The sequence below is a fragment of the Cherax quadricarinatus genome, chromosome 36 (genome assembly GCF_038502225.1).
Source record: "Cherax quadricarinatus isolate ZL_2023a chromosome 36, ASM3850222v1, whole genome shotgun sequence".
In the NCBI taxonomy this organism is placed as follows: Eukaryota; Metazoa; Arthropoda; class Malacostraca; order Decapoda; family Parastacidae; genus Cherax; species Cherax quadricarinatus.
The window spans coordinates 6972478-6989994 of record NC_091327.1 but is presented as its reverse complement, the minus strand read 5'-3'; the positions used below and the strand labels follow the sequence as shown (position 1 = coordinate 6989994).

The 17517-nt window shown below is 39.9% G+C and overlaps 1 protein-coding gene across 2 annotated transcripts in view; it reads right to left on the bottom strand.

Moving 5' to 3' along the window:
• LOC128691314 (DNA-dependent protein kinase catalytic subunit) overlaps window positions 1-17517 on the bottom strand; it is a 1096584-nt gene that overhangs the window by 229771 nt on the left and 849296 nt on the right. For both annotated transcript variants that reach the window (XM_070091676.1, XM_070091677.1), the window contains one exon: window positions 6783-6909. In XM_070091676.1, coding sequence (XP_069947777.1) covers window positions 6783-6909 — 127 coding nt within the window. The remainder of the gene's footprint in view (window positions 1-6782; window positions 6910-17517) is intronic.

Below are 17517 nucleotides of genomic sequence, written 5' to 3'. Positions count from 1 at the left end.
TATTTTCTTTCTAGTTCTTGTTCTTGTTTATTTCCTCTTATCTCCATGGGGAAGTGGAACAGAACTCTTCCTCCGTAAGCCATGCGTGTTGAAAGAGGCGACTAAAATGCCGGGAGCAAGGGACTAGTAACCCCTTCTCCCGTATAAATTACTAAATTTAAAAGAGAAACTTTCGTTTTTCTTTTTGGGCCACCCTGCCTCGGTGGGAAATGGCCGGTGTGTTGAAAGAAAGAAGAAATAACATATACACTAGAATGAATAAAATATGTTAAAAAATATTTTTTTTTTTTATTTTTTATTAACACACTGGCCAATTCCCACCAAAGCAGGGTGGCCTAAAAAAGAAAAACTTTCACCATCATTCACTCCATCACTGTCTTGCCAGAAGGGTGCTTTACACTACAGTTTTTAAACTGCAACATTAACACCCCTCCTTCAGAGTGCAGGCACTGTACTTCCCATCTCAAGTCTGGCCTGCCGGTTTCCCTGAATCCCTTCATAAATGTTACTTTGCTAACACTCCAACAGCACGTCAAGTATTAAAAACAATTTGTCTCCATTCATTCCTATCAAACACACTCACGCATGCCCGCTGGAAGTCCAAGCCCCTCGCACACAGAACCTCCCTTACCCCCTCCCTCCAACCTTTCCTAGGCCGACCCCTACCCCGCCTTCCTTCCACTACAGACTGATACACTCTTGAAGTCATTCTGTTTCGCTCCAGTCTCTCTACATGTCCAAACCACCTCAACAACCCTTCCTCAGCCCTCTGGACAACAGTTTTGGCAATCACGCGCCTTCTCCTAACTTCCAAACTACGAATTCTCTGCATTATATTCACACCACACATTGCCCTCAGACATGACATCTCCACTGCCTCCAGTCTTCTCCTCGCTGCAACATTCATCACCCATGCTGCACACCCATATAAGAGCGTTGGTAAAACTATACTCTCATACATTCCCTTCTTTGCCTCCAAGGACAAAGTTCTTGGTCTTCACAGACTCCTACGTGCACCGCTCACCCTTTTCCCCTCATCAATTCTATGATTCAACTTATCTTTTATAGACCCATCTGCTGACACGTCCACTACCAAATATCTGAATACATTCACCTCCTTCATACTCTCTCCCTCCAGTCTGATATCCAATCTTTCATCACCTAATCTTTTTGTTATCCTCATAACCTTACTCTTTCTTGTCTTCACTTACAATTTTCTTCTTTTACATACCCTACCAAATTCATCCACCAACCTCTGCAACTTCTCTTCAGAATCACCCAAGAGCACAGTGTCATCAGCAAAGAGCAACTGTGACAACTCCCACTTTATGTGTGATTCTTTATCTTTGAACTCCACACCTCTTGCCAAGACCCTCGCATTTACTTCTCTTACTACCCCATCTATAAATATATTGAACAACCACGGTGACATCACACATCCTTGTCTAAGGCCTACTTTTACTGGGAAATAATCTCCCGCTTTCCTACATACTCTAACTTGAGCCTCACTAACCTCGTAAAAGCTCTTCACTGCTTTCAGTAACCTACCTCCTATACCATACACTTGCAACATCTGCCACATTGCCCCCCTATCCACCCTGTCATATGCCTTTTCCAAATCCATAAATGCCACAAAAACCTCTCTAGCCTTATCTAAATACTGTTCACTTATATGTTTCACTGTAAACACCTGGTCCACACACCCCCTACCTTTCCTAAAGCCTCCTTGTTCATCTGCTATCCTATTCTCCATCTTACTCTTAATTCTTTCAATAATAACTCTACCATACACTTTACCAGGTATACTCAAAAGACTTCTTTCTTTCTTTCAACACACCGGCCGTATCCCACCGAGGCGGGGTGGCCCAAAAGGAAAAACAAAAGTTTCTCCTTTTACATTTAGTAATATATACAGGAGAAGGGGTTACTAGCCCCTTGCTCCCGGCATTTTAGTCGCCTCTTGCAACACGCATGGCTTACGAAGGAAGAATTCTGTTCCACTTCCCCATGAAGGTAAGAGGAAATAAACAAGAACAAGGACTAGTAAGAAAATAGAAGAAAACCCAGAGGGGTGTGTGTATATATATGCTTGTACATGTATGTGTAGTGTGACCTAAGTGTAAGTAGAAGTAGCAAGATGTACCTGAAACCTTGCATGTTTATGAGACAGAAAAATGGACACCAGCAATCCTACCATCATGTAAAACAATTACAGGCTTTCGTTTTACACTCACTTGGCAGGACGGTAGTACCTCCCTGGGCAGTTGCTGACTACCAACCTACTACCTAGTCAAAAGACTTATCCCCCTATAATTTTTGCACTCTCTTTTGTCCCCTTTGCCTTTATACAAAGGAACTATGCATGCTCTCTGCCATTCCCTAGGTACCTTATTCTCTTCCATACATTTATTAAATAATAGCACCAATAACTCCAAAACTATATCCCAACCTGCTTTTAACATTTCTATCTTTATCCCATCAATCCCAGCTGCCTTACCCACTTTCATTTTACCTACTGCCTCACGAACTTCCCCCCCACTCACAACTGGTTCTTCCTCACTCCTACAAGATGTTATTCCTCCTTGCCCTATACACGAAATCACAGCTTCCCTATCTTCATCAACATTCAACAATTCCTCAAAATATTCCCTCCATCTTCCCAATACCTCTAACTGTCCATTTAATAACTCTCCTCTCCTATTTTTAACTGACAAATCCATTTGTTCTCTAGGCTTCCTTAACTTGTTAATCTCACTCCAAAACTTTTTCTTATTTTCAACAAAATTTGTTGATAACATCTCACCCACTCTCTCATTTGCTCTCTTTTTACATTGCTTCACCACTCTCTTAACCTCTCTCTTTTTCTCCATATACTCTTCCCTCCTTGCATCACTTCTACTTTGTAAAAATTTCTAATATGCTAACTTTTTCTTCCTTACTATTCTCTTTACATCATCATTCCACCAATCGCTCCTCTTCCCTCCCACACCCACTTTCCTGTAACCACAAACTTCTGCTGAACACTCTAACACTACATTTTTAAGCGTACCCCATACCTCTTCAACCCCATTGCCTATGCTCTCATTAGCCCATCTATCCTCCAATAGTTGTTTATATCTTACCCTAACTGCCTCCTCTTTTAGTTTATAAACCTTCACCTCTCTCTTACCTGATGCTTCTATTCTCCTTGTATCCCATCTACCTTTTACTCTCAGTGTAGCTACAACTAAAAAGTGATCTGATATATCTGTGGCCCCTCTATAAACATGTACATCCTGAAGTCTACTCAACAGTCTTTTATCTACCAATACATAATCCAACAAACTACTGTCATTTCGCCCTACATCATATCTTGTATACTTATTTATCCTCTTTTTCTTAAAATATGTATTACCTATAATTAAATCCCTTTCTATACAAAGTTCAATCAAAGGGCTCCCATTATCATTTACACCTGGCACCCCAAACTTACCTACCACACCATCTCTAAAAGTTTCTCCTACTTTAGCATTCAGGTCCCCTACCACAATTACTCTCTTATAACATATGTAAGGAATAATTGTTGGTGGAGATGTTGTTGGGTTTATAAGGACCACTAAGAGAAGCCGTACAAATTAGTGGTAGTGGAGGTGGCATCAGAAGCCGCCAACACTATTCACACTGAAACAATATACGTAATTTATAAATAAGAAATATTTACACTTACCTTGGAGGAGATGTTAGTTTAATTAGTTTGATGGAGGAGATGCTGGCAGAGGTTTAGGGCTCTGGAAGATAGCAGAGTGGCGTATGTTCAGTGGCCCTATACACCTCCACATATCGTTTTTCTATCAGTGAATTGCTTAACTTACTTGCTATACTGTTAATGCTACACTTTATCGCTGGCTGGTGCTAAAGCCTTTATCGATACCTGCTGCTTTAGTATCGTACATATCGCAGAATCACTTAATCACTGAAGAAGGCACATTCTCCTCTCTCTCTTCCTCCTCCACTTTGGTACTATGCTACAAGTTTTTTCTTGAATGCTATCATATTTCTTTCCTTTTATGAAAGGCCAAGCGCTAGGAGCTTTCTCTGGGCCCATGGTGGCTTATTTAGCAGTTGCAAGCACAAAAAACAATGGATTATTATGAAATGTATCGTATGAACCTGTGGGGTGATAAACAATGGCACACTGAATGTGTGCCATTCAGTGTGCCACTTATAAACAATGGCACACTAAATGTGAACGGTGTGGGAGACTGAGTTTGTGTGTGCGCTGACGCTGGGATGCCGCTCTAACGTGTAGTTACTAAAACTATTAGTCAGAGGGCTGAAGAGGGGTTGTTGAGGTGGTTTGGTCATTTAGAGAGAATGGATGAAAATAGAATGACTTGGAGAGTGTATAAATCTATTGGGAAACTAAGGCAGAGTAGGGGTCATCCCTGAGAAGGTTGGAGGGAGGGGGTAAAGGAGGTTTTGTGGGCAAGAGGCATGAACTTCCAGCAAGTGTGCGTGAGTGTGTTAGATAGGAGTGAACAGAGATGAATGGTTTTTGGGACCCGATGAGCTGTTGGAGTGTGAGCAGGGTAATATTTTGTGAAGAGATTCAGGGAAACCAGTCAGCCGGACTTGAGTCCTGGAAATGAGAAGTACAATGCCTGCACTTTAACCCTTTCAGGGTCCAAGGCCCAAATCTGGAGTCACGCACCAGTGTCCAAGAATTTTCAAAAAAAAAATTTGTTATTTTTTCTTATGAAATCGTAGAGAATCTTTTTGTGAAGGTAATAAAACAAAAAGTACGAAATTTGGTGGAAAATTGACGAAATTATGCCCTCGCGAATTTTGATGTGTCAGCGATATTTACGAATCGGCGATTTTGCCGACTTTGACTCCGATTTTAGGCCAATTACATTACTCCAATCAACCAAATTCTTAGCTATTTCACTAGTATTACTTCTATTCTATCGACTGAGCACAAGAAATCGCCAAGTCAACTGTTTCAACTACAAAATAAAGTGATCGGAAATTGTTAATTTGGCCAATTTAACACAAAGTTCAAAATATTCCAATTTCAAAATAGGGTCCAGAATGAACAATGTAGGCATTCCTGGCACTAAACTAACATTTCCTCTGTTCATTAGTTATGTTTTGAGGCTTTACAAATAAATTCCATTTTGATTTTTTATTCACATAATGAATTTTTATTCACACCAAAAAATAGAAGATTTACTGTTATGCAATACTGTAATAATTGTATAAAAATCATCACCATATTTGTGAATGTATATTAGACCCACCAGCTGACGTGTATTAGACGTGTGAGGTCGTTTGTTTACTCCTGAATATCGGCAAAAATTTAACTTTTGCACTACTTTGAGCTCAGTTTCAAGCCATTTCCAATGCTAAAACCAATCAAAATCATCTCTATTTCTGTAATATGTCTTCCATTCTATCAAATGAGACCAAGAAATCGCAAATACAACTATAAAAAACATACGAAAAAACACTGCGAAGTTGCTGTTTTAATCGAAAAATCATGATTTCATTTTTTTTTCTCTCATTATACACAGTGTGCTGCAGGATCTGTTTTATGTGGTGCACACATACCACATAGATGTCTTCTCTCATATCTAGGCCCAAATGTACCACTCACAGTTTATCAGAGTGAGCTGAGCTCATGGCGTAGATCTACGGTTTGGACCCTGAACGTAAAGCCGTAGATCTACGGGACGGACCCTGAAAGGGTTAAAGGAGGGGTTTAGGATATTAGGAGTTTAGAGGGACTTCTAAACTGTTGTATCTGAGCACCTCTGCAAAGACAGTGATTATGTATGAGTGATGGTGAAAGTGTTGAATGATTATTGAAGTTTTTTCTTTCTTTATGGGTTATTCTTTCTTTCTGGGTCACCCTGTCTTGGTGGGAAAAGGCCTATGTGTTAAAAAAAAAAATTACCAAGATAAAAGGCATATGATGGCAACATTGAGTCCTGCCACTTGCAGAAATGTGGTAAATATACCTTTTTTTTTTTTCTCTTTTTTTTTTAATTTATATAGTTTTTATATTCTCATAGTAGAACTTGTGACTTTACAGGAAACCACTGTTCTGTCACAAATATTACGTACAGATATCGATATCAAACAATCAGAAACACATGGACAGGAGAACATGTTCACCTGCCCTGGTCACATAGTACTGCCTAAAAAAATAGAAAATTTATTTATAGGTCCCAGCATATGTTTTTAGAAGTGCTGGAGTATATGAAACTCCTTGAAGCACAGTGTCAGAGAGTGGCACTTTACACTACTGATGGTGCACTGCACCATCAGGACTGTCCCTAGCTGACTTACTCTTGGCAGGCTCTGCACATACAAAACTGGTGATTCAAACAACTGAAGTGTTACTGCTGAGAACAAGTATATAAAGAGCACTGCAGTTTTGATTAAAATTGGCGGGTTGTTTAATGAATGGGAAGATAAAATTTAAATTACCAGTATAGAATATGACACTGTAATTGGTGGTCTCTCTCTGAGACACAAGCATCTATGACTCCCAAGGTGATGAACAATTTGTATACAAAAAATATCTATAGTGTGCTCACATTTTAGCTCTGATGATGGAGAGGACATGAAAACACTGTCTTGATTGATTTACTTATATCAGTGAGTACTGAAAATATACTTCATATTATACGTGGAGTCATGCAAAAATCACTATCTACCTGTGTTAATATACCCTCTCCCTGGACTTACAGCCAGTACTATACAGTAATTAGTTGTAGAGTAGCAGGTAAAGCACCTACCTGCTTATAATTTGTGGGTAATGCTGATGAATATTGTAAATGCATGTAATGGCTTGATTTTGCTGCTGGTAAGAATGTTTCATTATTTTATTCACAACTTTGTCTTCCAGTGAAGTGTCACCTTTACCTGAAGAATGAGAGAAAATTAATTTCATACACACACTTGATGTTTCCCACCAAGGTAGAATTACCTACAGAGGATAACATTCACCACCACCACTCACCCCCCAAGCTGTTGTTCAGAAGTGCTTGGACACATCAAATCAAATGAATCTGAACCATGAGAGGAAATTAAATACGTATATAAAATGATAACTATGTTTGACAAGTGCAATATTTTGCAAATTACTGTCATTACCAAAGTACATACAGTAGATCATTGATCATTCAGTGCTGTTGGGGAAGTGAGGAGAAATTGACAACTAACAAAGTCACATTCAGAATTGATTAGGTCTTCTACACAGTGCTTTGGAAATGTATGTCAGTGGTATACAACACTGGCAAGAAAGAAGAATTAGACATTTGCAACATCTGGGTATCTTGTAGATGCTTCACCATCCAGTGGCTTAATAAATACATGGATATAACCTGATGACTGTAGAATATATACAGAAAACTTTGAAAGATGAGGAAATCAGTCCCTTAGTCTAAGAGCAGGTGAAGAGCACTGTAGTCTTCAAGACTACTGTGCTCATCACCTGGCTTGGGAGACATTTCAGAATAAAGATTCTCAAGTGTTGTACAAGTGTCTTAATTATCATCTTATGGGTTTTCTAAACCAATCTTACATACTGTGTCAGACACAGCGACATCTTGGTCTCTTGATGCAGAGAATTCTTCAAAGCTTGCCTAACCTACAGGCATGATCTACTTCCACTAGTGACTCCATCTGCCACTGTTCCACATCATCTGTCTGCAGTATATAAGCTCCATCTCTGTGAATATAATGCACTTTTACCAACACTGATGGAGTGAGCACACTGACTCCAGGCTGAGGGACTGATTACATCAAATTACTTCTAATTTTCTCCCATTTCTCTGCACTGGACTGAAGAAGCCACTAGATGGCAAAACGTTTCAAGAATAAAGATTCCCAAATGTTGCACAAGTGTTTTATTTATCATCTTGGTTTTCTAAACTGCTCATTCCAAATTTCACAGAAAATCACTGATGACATAATTATGTAGAAAAGTATTATTTTTTGAAAACTTAGAATAGTTAAAAATATTTGTTTTGGATTTTTGAAGGTCTGAGGGAAGCAAGCCTATTTTTCCCAAGTGATTTTCACTCCACAAGTCACAGAAATCATTGGTAGTGGATTTTTAAGAATGTAATCTGCACAAATTGTGAAAGTCTATACAGTGGACCCCCGCTTAACGATCACCTCCCAATGCGACCAATTATGTAAGTGTATTTATGTAAGTGCGTTTGTACGTGTATGTTTGGGGGTCTGAAATGGACTAATCTACTTCACAATATTCCTTATGGGAACAAATTCGGTCAGTACTGGCACCTGAACATACTTCTGGAATGAAAAAATATCGTTAACCGGGGGACCACTGTATAAGGATTTGTTACTTAAAATAATCATAGCATTTAACCCCTTGATTGTCGAAACCCCAAATCCTGAAGTGTCTCCCAGTGTCGAAAAATATTAACCCGTAAACGGTCCAAATGTATATATATGTTTTTTCAACATTTGAAAGTATGTAAAAAAAAATAGATCTTTTTTTTGTTATATTTGAAAATGTGTAAAAAAAACGTAGATCTACTTTTGTAGCACTACACATGTGAACGTAGATCTGCTTGGACCATTCACGGGTCAACCCTTTGACTGTTTACGCCGTATAAATACACGTCTTACGTGCCACTGTTTCTGACATATCTACACGCATAAATTCTAGCGGCTTCAAATCAAGCAGGAGAAAGCTGGTAGGCCCACATGTGAGGGAATGGGTCTCCATGGTCAGTGTGCACCATATAACAAAAATCGGGGAGCCAGTGGTGCATTGTGGGAATGCCATTTCCCTTGTCCTTTTTCAGCATGCATAGCGGTAAGAAATATGTGATTCCCCAGCAAATCTGGGACTCTTCTCTTCCTAAGAGATGCTCTCACACAGATGGAAGTGTCAGTGAAGATCAATTTCATGGTTTTGAGGAGTTTGAGACCAAAAGCAATGCCCAGGATACCAGAAGAATGGAGTAGGAGGAGGAGGAGGAGGAGGAGGAGGAGGAGAAGGAGGGAGGGAGGGAGGGAGGGAGGAGGAGGGAGGGAGGAGGAGGAGGGAGGGACGAGAAGGGAGGGAGGAGGTGGGAGGGAGGAGGAGGGAGGGAGGAGGAGGAGGAGGAAGAGGAGGGAGGAGGAGGGAGGAGGAGGGAGGAGGAGGAGGGAGGAGGAGGGAGGAGGAGAAGGGAGGAGGAGGGAGGAGGGAAGAGGAGGAGGAGGGAGGAGGAGGAGGGAGGAGGAGGAGGAGGGAGGAGGAGGGAGGAGGAGGGAGGAGGAGGGAGGAGGAGGAGGGAGGAGGAGGAGGAGGAGGGAGGAGGAGGAGGGAGGAGGAGGAGGAGGGAGGAAGAGGAGGAAGGAGGAGTAGGGAGGAGGAGTAGGGAGGGAGGAGGGAGAAGGAAGGAGGAGGAGGAAGGAGGGAGGGAGGGAGGAGGAGGAGGAGGGGGGAGGAGGAGGGAGGAGGAGGAGGGAGGAGGAGCAGGAGGGAGGAGGAGGAGAGAGGAGGAAAGAAAAGGAGGAGGAGGGAGGAGGAGGAGGGAGAAGGAGGGAGGAGGAGCAGGAGGGAGGAGGAGGAGAGAGGAGGAAAGAAAAGGAAGAGGAGGGAGGAGGAGGAAGGACAAGGGAGGAGGAAGGAGAAGGGAGGAGGAGGAGGAGGAGGAGGGAGGAGGAGGGAGGAGGAGGAGGAGGAGGGAGGAGGAGGAGGAGGAGGAGGAGGAGGAAGAGGCAGAGGAGGAGGAGGAGGAAGAGGCAGAGGAGGAGGAAGAGGAGGATGAGGAGGAAGAGGAAGAGGATGAGGAGGAAGAGGAAGAGGATGAGGAGGAAGAGGAAGAGGATGAGGAGGAAGAGGATGAGGATGAGGAGGATGAGGAGGAGGAGGAAGAGGATGAGGAGGAGGAAGAGGATGAGGAGGAGGAGGAGGAGGAAGAGGATGAGGAGGAGGAAGAGGAGGAGGAGGAAGAGGAGGAGCTAGGATAACTACATAACACAACTGCCTGCTAATACTTTGCAGAAAACTGCTCAGACGAGGTGTTTTGTCTTTGCACATAAAAAAAAAAAAAGTCCACAAAAATGCACACACACTGGTGTTATGTGTGAGGAGTGTAAAACACCACTGTGTATGACACCATGTTTCACAGAGTTCCACAAGCTGCAGAACTTCTAGGAATATGTTCGGTGACTGTACATTGTTATATATATTATAGAACAATAGTAATAAAAAAATTTTTGTATTGTTTGTTTTTGTAAACAAGTTTTGTAAACAATATATTGATAATTATGTTTGTGAGCTTATTGTGTTGTATACAACGAGTGTATATATGTACATTGTACCTTACTTTGGTCTCATAGGCCACATAAGTTATGTGAAAAAATAAAATAGTGAAAAAAAAACAAAAAACCTTCAAATACAAGTAAACCAAAGTTTACCGGATGAGCAGCAGTTGCCGCTGTTGCCATACGCGGCTCATTTTCTGCAAACTTCACTCCTCTATATCTCGGTAAGTACTGATGGCAAAAATTTTTTTTTTTTTTTTTTTGGACTAAACACTCAAAAAATAATCTTAACATTTTCATAAGAATTTTTTTTTTTTTCGAATATTTTGCGATATAGAATGACAGTTTCAGAATGGGGCCTGTGACAGTCAAAGGGTTAAAAAGAGAAACTTTTGTTTTTCTTTTTGGGCCACCCTGCCTCAGTGGGATACGGCTGGATTAAAGTAAAGGTTGGATGCGAGAAGTGGGTCATAATAATAAGCGTGTATGCACCTGGAGAAGAGAGGAATGCAGAGGAGAGAGAGAGATTTTGGGAGATGTTAAGTGAATGTATAGGAGCCTTTGAACCAAGTGAGAGAGTAATTGTGGTAGGGGACCTGAATGCTAAAGTAGGAGAAACTTTTAGAGAGGGTGTGGTAGGTAAGTTTGGGGTGCCAGGTGTAAATGATAATGGGAGCCCTTTGATTGAACTTTGTATAGAAAGGGGCTTAGTTATAGGTAATACATATTTTAAGAAAAAGAGGATAAATAAGTATACAAGATATGATGTAGGGCGAAATGACAGTAGTTTGTTGGATTATGTATTGGTAGATAAAAGACTGTTGAGTAGACTTCAGGATGTACATGTTTATAGAGGGGCCACAGATATATCAGATCACTTTCTAGTTGTAGCTACACTGAGAGTAAAAGGTAGATGGGATACAAGGAGAATAAAAGCATCAGGGAAGAGAGAGGTGAAGGTTTATAAACTAAAACAGGAGGCAGTTAGGGTAAGATATAAACAGCTATTGGAGGATAGACGGGCTAATGAGAGCATAGGCAATGGGGTCGAAGAGGTATGGGGTAGTTTTAAAAATGTAGTGTTAGAGTGTTCAGCAGAAGTTTGTGGTTACAGGAAAGTGGGTGCGGGAGGGAAGAGGAGCGATTGGTGGAATGATGATGTGAAGAGAGTAGTAAGGGAGAAAAAGTTAGCATATGAGAAGTTTTTACAAAGAAGTGATGCAAGGAGGGAAGAGTATATGGAGAAAAAGAGAGAGGTTAAGAGAGTGGTGAAGCAATGTAAAAAGAGAGCAAATGAGAGAGTGGGTGAGGTGTTATCAACAAATTTTGTTGAAAATAAGAAAAAGTTTTGGAGTGAGATTAACAAGTTAAGAAAGCCTAGAGAACAAATGGATTTGTCATTTAAAAATAGGAGAGGAGAGTTATTAAATGGAGAGTTAGAGGTATTGGGAAGATGGAGAGAATATTTTGAGGAATTGTTAAATGTTGATGAAGATAGGGAAGCTGTGATTTCCTGTATAGGGCAAGAAGGAACAACATCTTGTAGGAGTGAGGAAGAGCCAGTTGTGAGTGTGGGGGAAGTTCGTGAGGCAGTAGGTAAAATGAAAGGGGGTAAGGCAGCCGGGATTGATGGGATAAAGATAGAAATGTTAAAAGCAGGTGGGGATATAGTTTTGGAGTGGTTGGTGCAATTATTTAATAAATGTATGGAAGAGGGTAAGGTACCTAGGGATTGGCAGAGAGCATGCATAGTTCCTTTGTATAAAGGCAAAGGGGATAAAAGAGAGTGCAAAAATTATAGGGGGATAAGTCTGTTGAGTATACCTGGTAAAGTGTATGGTAGAGTTATTATTGAAAGAATTAGGAGTAAGACAGAGAATAGGATAGCAGATGAACAAGGAGGCTTTAGGAAAGGTAGGGGGTGTGTGGACCAGGTGTTTGCAGTGAAACATATAAGTGAACAGTATTTAGATAAGGCTAAAGAGGTCTTTGTGGCATTTATGAATTTGGAAAAGGCATATGATAGGGTGGATAGGGGGGCAATGTGGCAGATGTTGCAGGTGTATGGTGTAGGAGGTAGGTTACTGAAAGCAGTGAAGAGTTTTTACGAGGATAGTGAGGCTCAAGTTAGAGTATGTAGGAAAGAGGGAAATTATTTCCGTGTAAAAGTAGGTCTTAGACAAGGATGTGTGATGTCACCGTGGTTGTTTAATATATTTATAGATGGGGTTGTATGAGAAGTAAATGCGGGGGTCTTGGCAAGAGGCGTGGAGTTAAAAGATAAAGAATCACACATAAAGTGGGAGTTGTCACAGTTGCTCTTTGCTGATGACACTGTGCTCTTGGGAGATTCTGAAGAGAAGTTGCAGAGATTGGTGGATGAATTTGGTAGGGTGTGCAAAAGAAGAAAATTGAAAGTGAATACTGGAAAGAGTAAGGTTATGAGGATAACAAAAAGATTAGGTGATGAAAGATTGGATATCAAATTGGAGGGAGAGAATATGGAGGAGGTGAATGTATTCAGATATTTGGGAGTGGACGTGTCAGTGGATGGGTCTATGAAAGATGAGGTGAATCATAGAATTGATGAGGGGAAAAGGGTGAGTGGTGCACTTAGGAGTCTGTGGAGACAAAGAACTTCGTCCTTGGAGGCAAAGAGGGGAATGTATGAGAGTATAGTTTTACCAACGCTCTTATATGGGAGTGAAGCATGGGTGATGAATGTTGCAGCGAGGAGAAGGCTGGAGGCAGTGGAGATGTCATGTCTGAGAGCAATGTGTGGTGTGAATATAATGCAGAGAATTCGTAGTTTGGAAGTTAGGAGGAGGTGCGGGATTACCAAAACTGTTGTCCATAGGACTGAGGAAGGGTTGTTGAGGTGGTTCAGACATGTGGAGAGAATGGAGCGAAACAGAATAACTTCAAGAGTGTATCAGTCTGTAGTGGAAGGAAGGCGGGGTAGGGGTCGGCCTAGGAAAGGTTGGAGGGAGGGGGTAAAGGAGGTTTTGTGTGCGAGGGGCTTGGACTTCCAGCAGGCATGCGTGAGCGTGTTTGATAGGAGTGAATGGAGACAAATGGTTTTTAATACTTGACGTGCTGTTGGAGTGTGAGCAAAGTACCATTTATGAAGGGGTTCAGGGAAACCGGCAGGCCGGACTTGAGTCCTGGAGATGGGAAGTACAGTGCCTGCACTCTGAAGGAGGGGTGTTAATGTTGCAGTTTAAAAACTGTAGTGTAAAGCACCCTTCTGGCAAGACAGTGATGGAGTGAATGATGGTGAAAGTTTTTCTTTTTCGGGCCACCCTGCCTTGGTGGTAATCGGCCAGTGTGATAATAAAAAAAAAAATAATATGGCCCAGAGCCATATTATTAACATCGACATAACTTGTTCACTGAATTTAATCATTTCTAACAAATACCTTTAGATGCCATCATAAACAAAGGTAGAAGTAATGAATAATTCATGCCGAAAATTGTAAACAAAAGCGGAGTGAGGGAGTGGCTGGGCCAAACGCAGATTCATATACGTTTTCTCTGATGGCTGAGCAGAGAAAACGTAATGTTGTCCGTCCACCCGGCTGCCACACAGCTCCACAAGTATTATTTATTATCAGAGCGCACATAAAATATGCAATAATTGCCAGACAACAAGTTTACACTAACTTATATTAAGTTAGCAATAGAAATAGGCAATAAAAACACAATAAAAGGTAAGATACACACTGAGTACACTTATTACTTACCTTAAAATATTAATATTAATGCGTGAGAGGTGAGTGGCAGGGTGTTTATTGAATAAAATCAGAATGGAACACCATCATCCTCTAACTTGGCACTTAAAGCAAGAGGCTTACGACTTCTCTTTTTATCACAGCTAACCTTAGACGCCATCGTCAATGAAAGCCAACTAGTTAACGAAAGAGTAAACGAGAGAGAGAACGAGATACAGAGTTGAGACAATGTAAGAACATAAACTGAACAGGTAGTGGACGATCACTTGGTCAGGCGAAGTAAATGCGTATTAATGTGTGTCTACTTTTAGTTCATTCACCTCCATTTGTAAGAGTTTGTAAAACATTTACCTCAATATTTTTTTATTATACAGTAAGGCCCCGCTTTACGGCGTTTCGCCTTATGGCATTCCACTAATACGGCAATGTCAAATTATGACCAAAATTTGCTATACGGCAAGCGGTCTTTTAAATACAGCGCCCCCCCACCCGGTTTGTTTACATTTTCAGTGACCACATCTATTATGTCAGGAAACTTTCCAAAATTTCAAGTGTTTTAAAGTTACTGCATATTTTATATGTACTCTGATAATTATAGTTACGTGTACTTGTACCTAAATATACTTACACAATGTGCTGGTCTGCAGGTACACATTACAATCGCTAAGTCTCTCTCTACATATGATGCCAATACTACGTAATAATACAGTAGGGCCCCACTTATACGGCAGGTTAGGTTCCAGGCTACCGCCGTAAAGCGGAAACTACCATAAAGTGGAACACCATTTTTTTCCCACTTATAAATGCATACAAACACTAGATAAAAAGTTTACACTAACATATATTAAGTTAGCAATAGAACCAGGAATCAAAAAACAATAAAAAATTACAATACACACATAGTGCACTCATTACTTACCTTAAAATATTTATAGTCTTAATCTAGGGTGAGACAAGTAGTATTTATTGCAAGAAATCAAGTGTGGTATGTATGGTAGTCAGCCGGGATATCATACCAGGCCACATAATATTCTATTACATTTAAGCATCCTAGAGCGATAAAATGCATATACAGTTTACTCATTACTTACCTTAAAATATTTGTAGTCTTAATCTAGGGTGAAATGAGTAGTACTTATTGTAAAAAATCAAGTGTGGTATGTATGGTAGTCAGCTGGGCTACCATACCAGGCCACCCCACCTACACATACTATTCTATGATATTTAAGCATCCTAGAGCTGTAAAATGTATATACAGTTCACTCATTACTTACCTTAAAATATTTGTAGTCTTAAAGTAGGGTCAGGAATAAGTAAATGAGATAAAACAAATAAATGATAGAGAGAAAGAATGAGTATATGAGAGAGGACAGGCACAGAGTTATGTAAACAAACCAGGTGAACGTAAGTTTTGTAAACAAAAAAAGTGTACATGTCTGGTTGTGTACAAGTTACATTGTGTTCAAGTTGTCTCTACATTGATACAGTAGAATAAATAAAGAAGAACACTCCTATTCTCATGTAACATCATTTTGAGAAGAAATGATGCTCTGAGTGAAGGCAATGGAAATAAGTCACTCTGACATTTTTGGGTTATCCTAGGTTCTCTACACATATGTTGTTATGTATGATAATCTATGTAACTGTATTTGTGTATACCTGAATAAACTTACATACATACGAAAGGAATAATTTTCTACAGTTACCCCCAGTAACACATTTTCTCTTATGTTAGATTAGAGAAAATGTTATTCTTGGCATCACTTGTACAAGTTATCTGGCTACCACATCTCATATTTATGTTTATTTATTCTATTGTGGGGTGTATTTATCATCTTTTTATGTTATGTATCGTATTTATTATATAATTTTGAAAAAAATATCATGGATGGATTAATGAAAATGTATATATTAACGTAATATACGACATTTAATGAGACTCGGTGATTATTATTATTATTATTTCTAATATGGCCTCACTTGTGCAAGTCGTCTGCTACCACATCTCACATTTATGTTTATTTATTCTACTGTGGGGTGTATTTATCATATTTATATGTTATGCATTGTGTTTATTATATAATTTTGAAAAAATATCATAGATGGATTAATGAAAATGTGTATATTAACATAATATACGACATTTAAATAAGACTCGATGATTATCATCATTACTAATATGACGTCTGGAGACCTAAGAGACTCTTACTGATTTTAATTTGTACCTGTATGCCAGCACAGTATGTAAGTTTATTTAGGTACAAGTATACATATGTATAATTATCAAAAGGAGAGCAAATGAAAGAGTGGGAGAGGCACTGTCAAGAAATTTTAATGAAAATAAGAAAAAATTTTGGAGTGAGTTAAACAAGTTAAGAAAGCCTAGGGAAAGCATGGATTTGTCCGTTAAAAACAGAGTAGGGGAGTTAGTAGATGGGGAGAGGGAGGTATTAGGTAGATGGCGAGAATATTTTGAGGAACTTTTAAATGTTGAGGAAGAAAGGGAGGCGGTAATTTCATGCACTGGCCAGGGAGGTATACCATCTTTTAGGAGTGAAGAAGAGCAGAATGTAAGTGTGGTGGAGGTACGTGAGGCATTACGTTGAATGAAAGGGGGTAAAGCAGCTGGAACTGATGGGATCATGACAGAAATGTTAAAAGCAGGGGGGGATATAGTGTTGGAGTGGTTGGTACTTTTGTTTAATAAATGTATGAAAGAGGGGAAGGTACCTAGGGATTGGCGGAGAGCATGTATAGTCCCTTTATATAAAGGGAAAGGGGACAAAAGAGATTGTAAAAATTATAGAGGAATAAGTTTACTGAGTATACCAGGAAAAGTATACGGTAGGGTTATAATTGAAAGAATTAGAGGTAAGACAGAATGTAGAATTGCGGATGAGCAAGGAGGCTTCAGAGTGGGTAGGGGATGTGTAGATCAAGTGTTTACATTGAAGCATATATGTGAACAGTATTTAGATAAAGGTAGGGAAGTTTTTATTGCATTTATGGATTTAGAAAAGGCATATGATAGAGTGGATAGAGGAGCAATGTGGCAGATGTTGCAAGTTTATGGAATAGGTGGTAAGTTACTAAATGCTGTAAAGAGTTTTTATGAGGATAGTGAGGCTCAGGTTAGGGTGTGTAGAAGAGAGGGAGAATACTTCCCGGTAAAAGTAGGTCTTAGACAGGGATGTGTAATGTCACCATGGTTGTTTAATATATTTATAGATGGGGTTGTAAAAGAAGTAAATGCTAGGGTGTTCGGGAGAGGGGTAGGATTAAATTATGGGGAATCAAATTCAAAATGGGAATTGACACAGTTACTTTTTGGTGATGATACTGTGCTTATGGGAGATTCTAAAGAAAAATTGCAAAGGTTAGTGGATGAGTTTGAGAATGTGTGTAAAGGTAGAAAGTTGAAAGTGAACATAGAAAAGAGTTGAAAGTGAACATAGAAAAGAGTAAGGTGATGAGGGTATCAAATGATTTAGATAAAGAAAAATTGGAT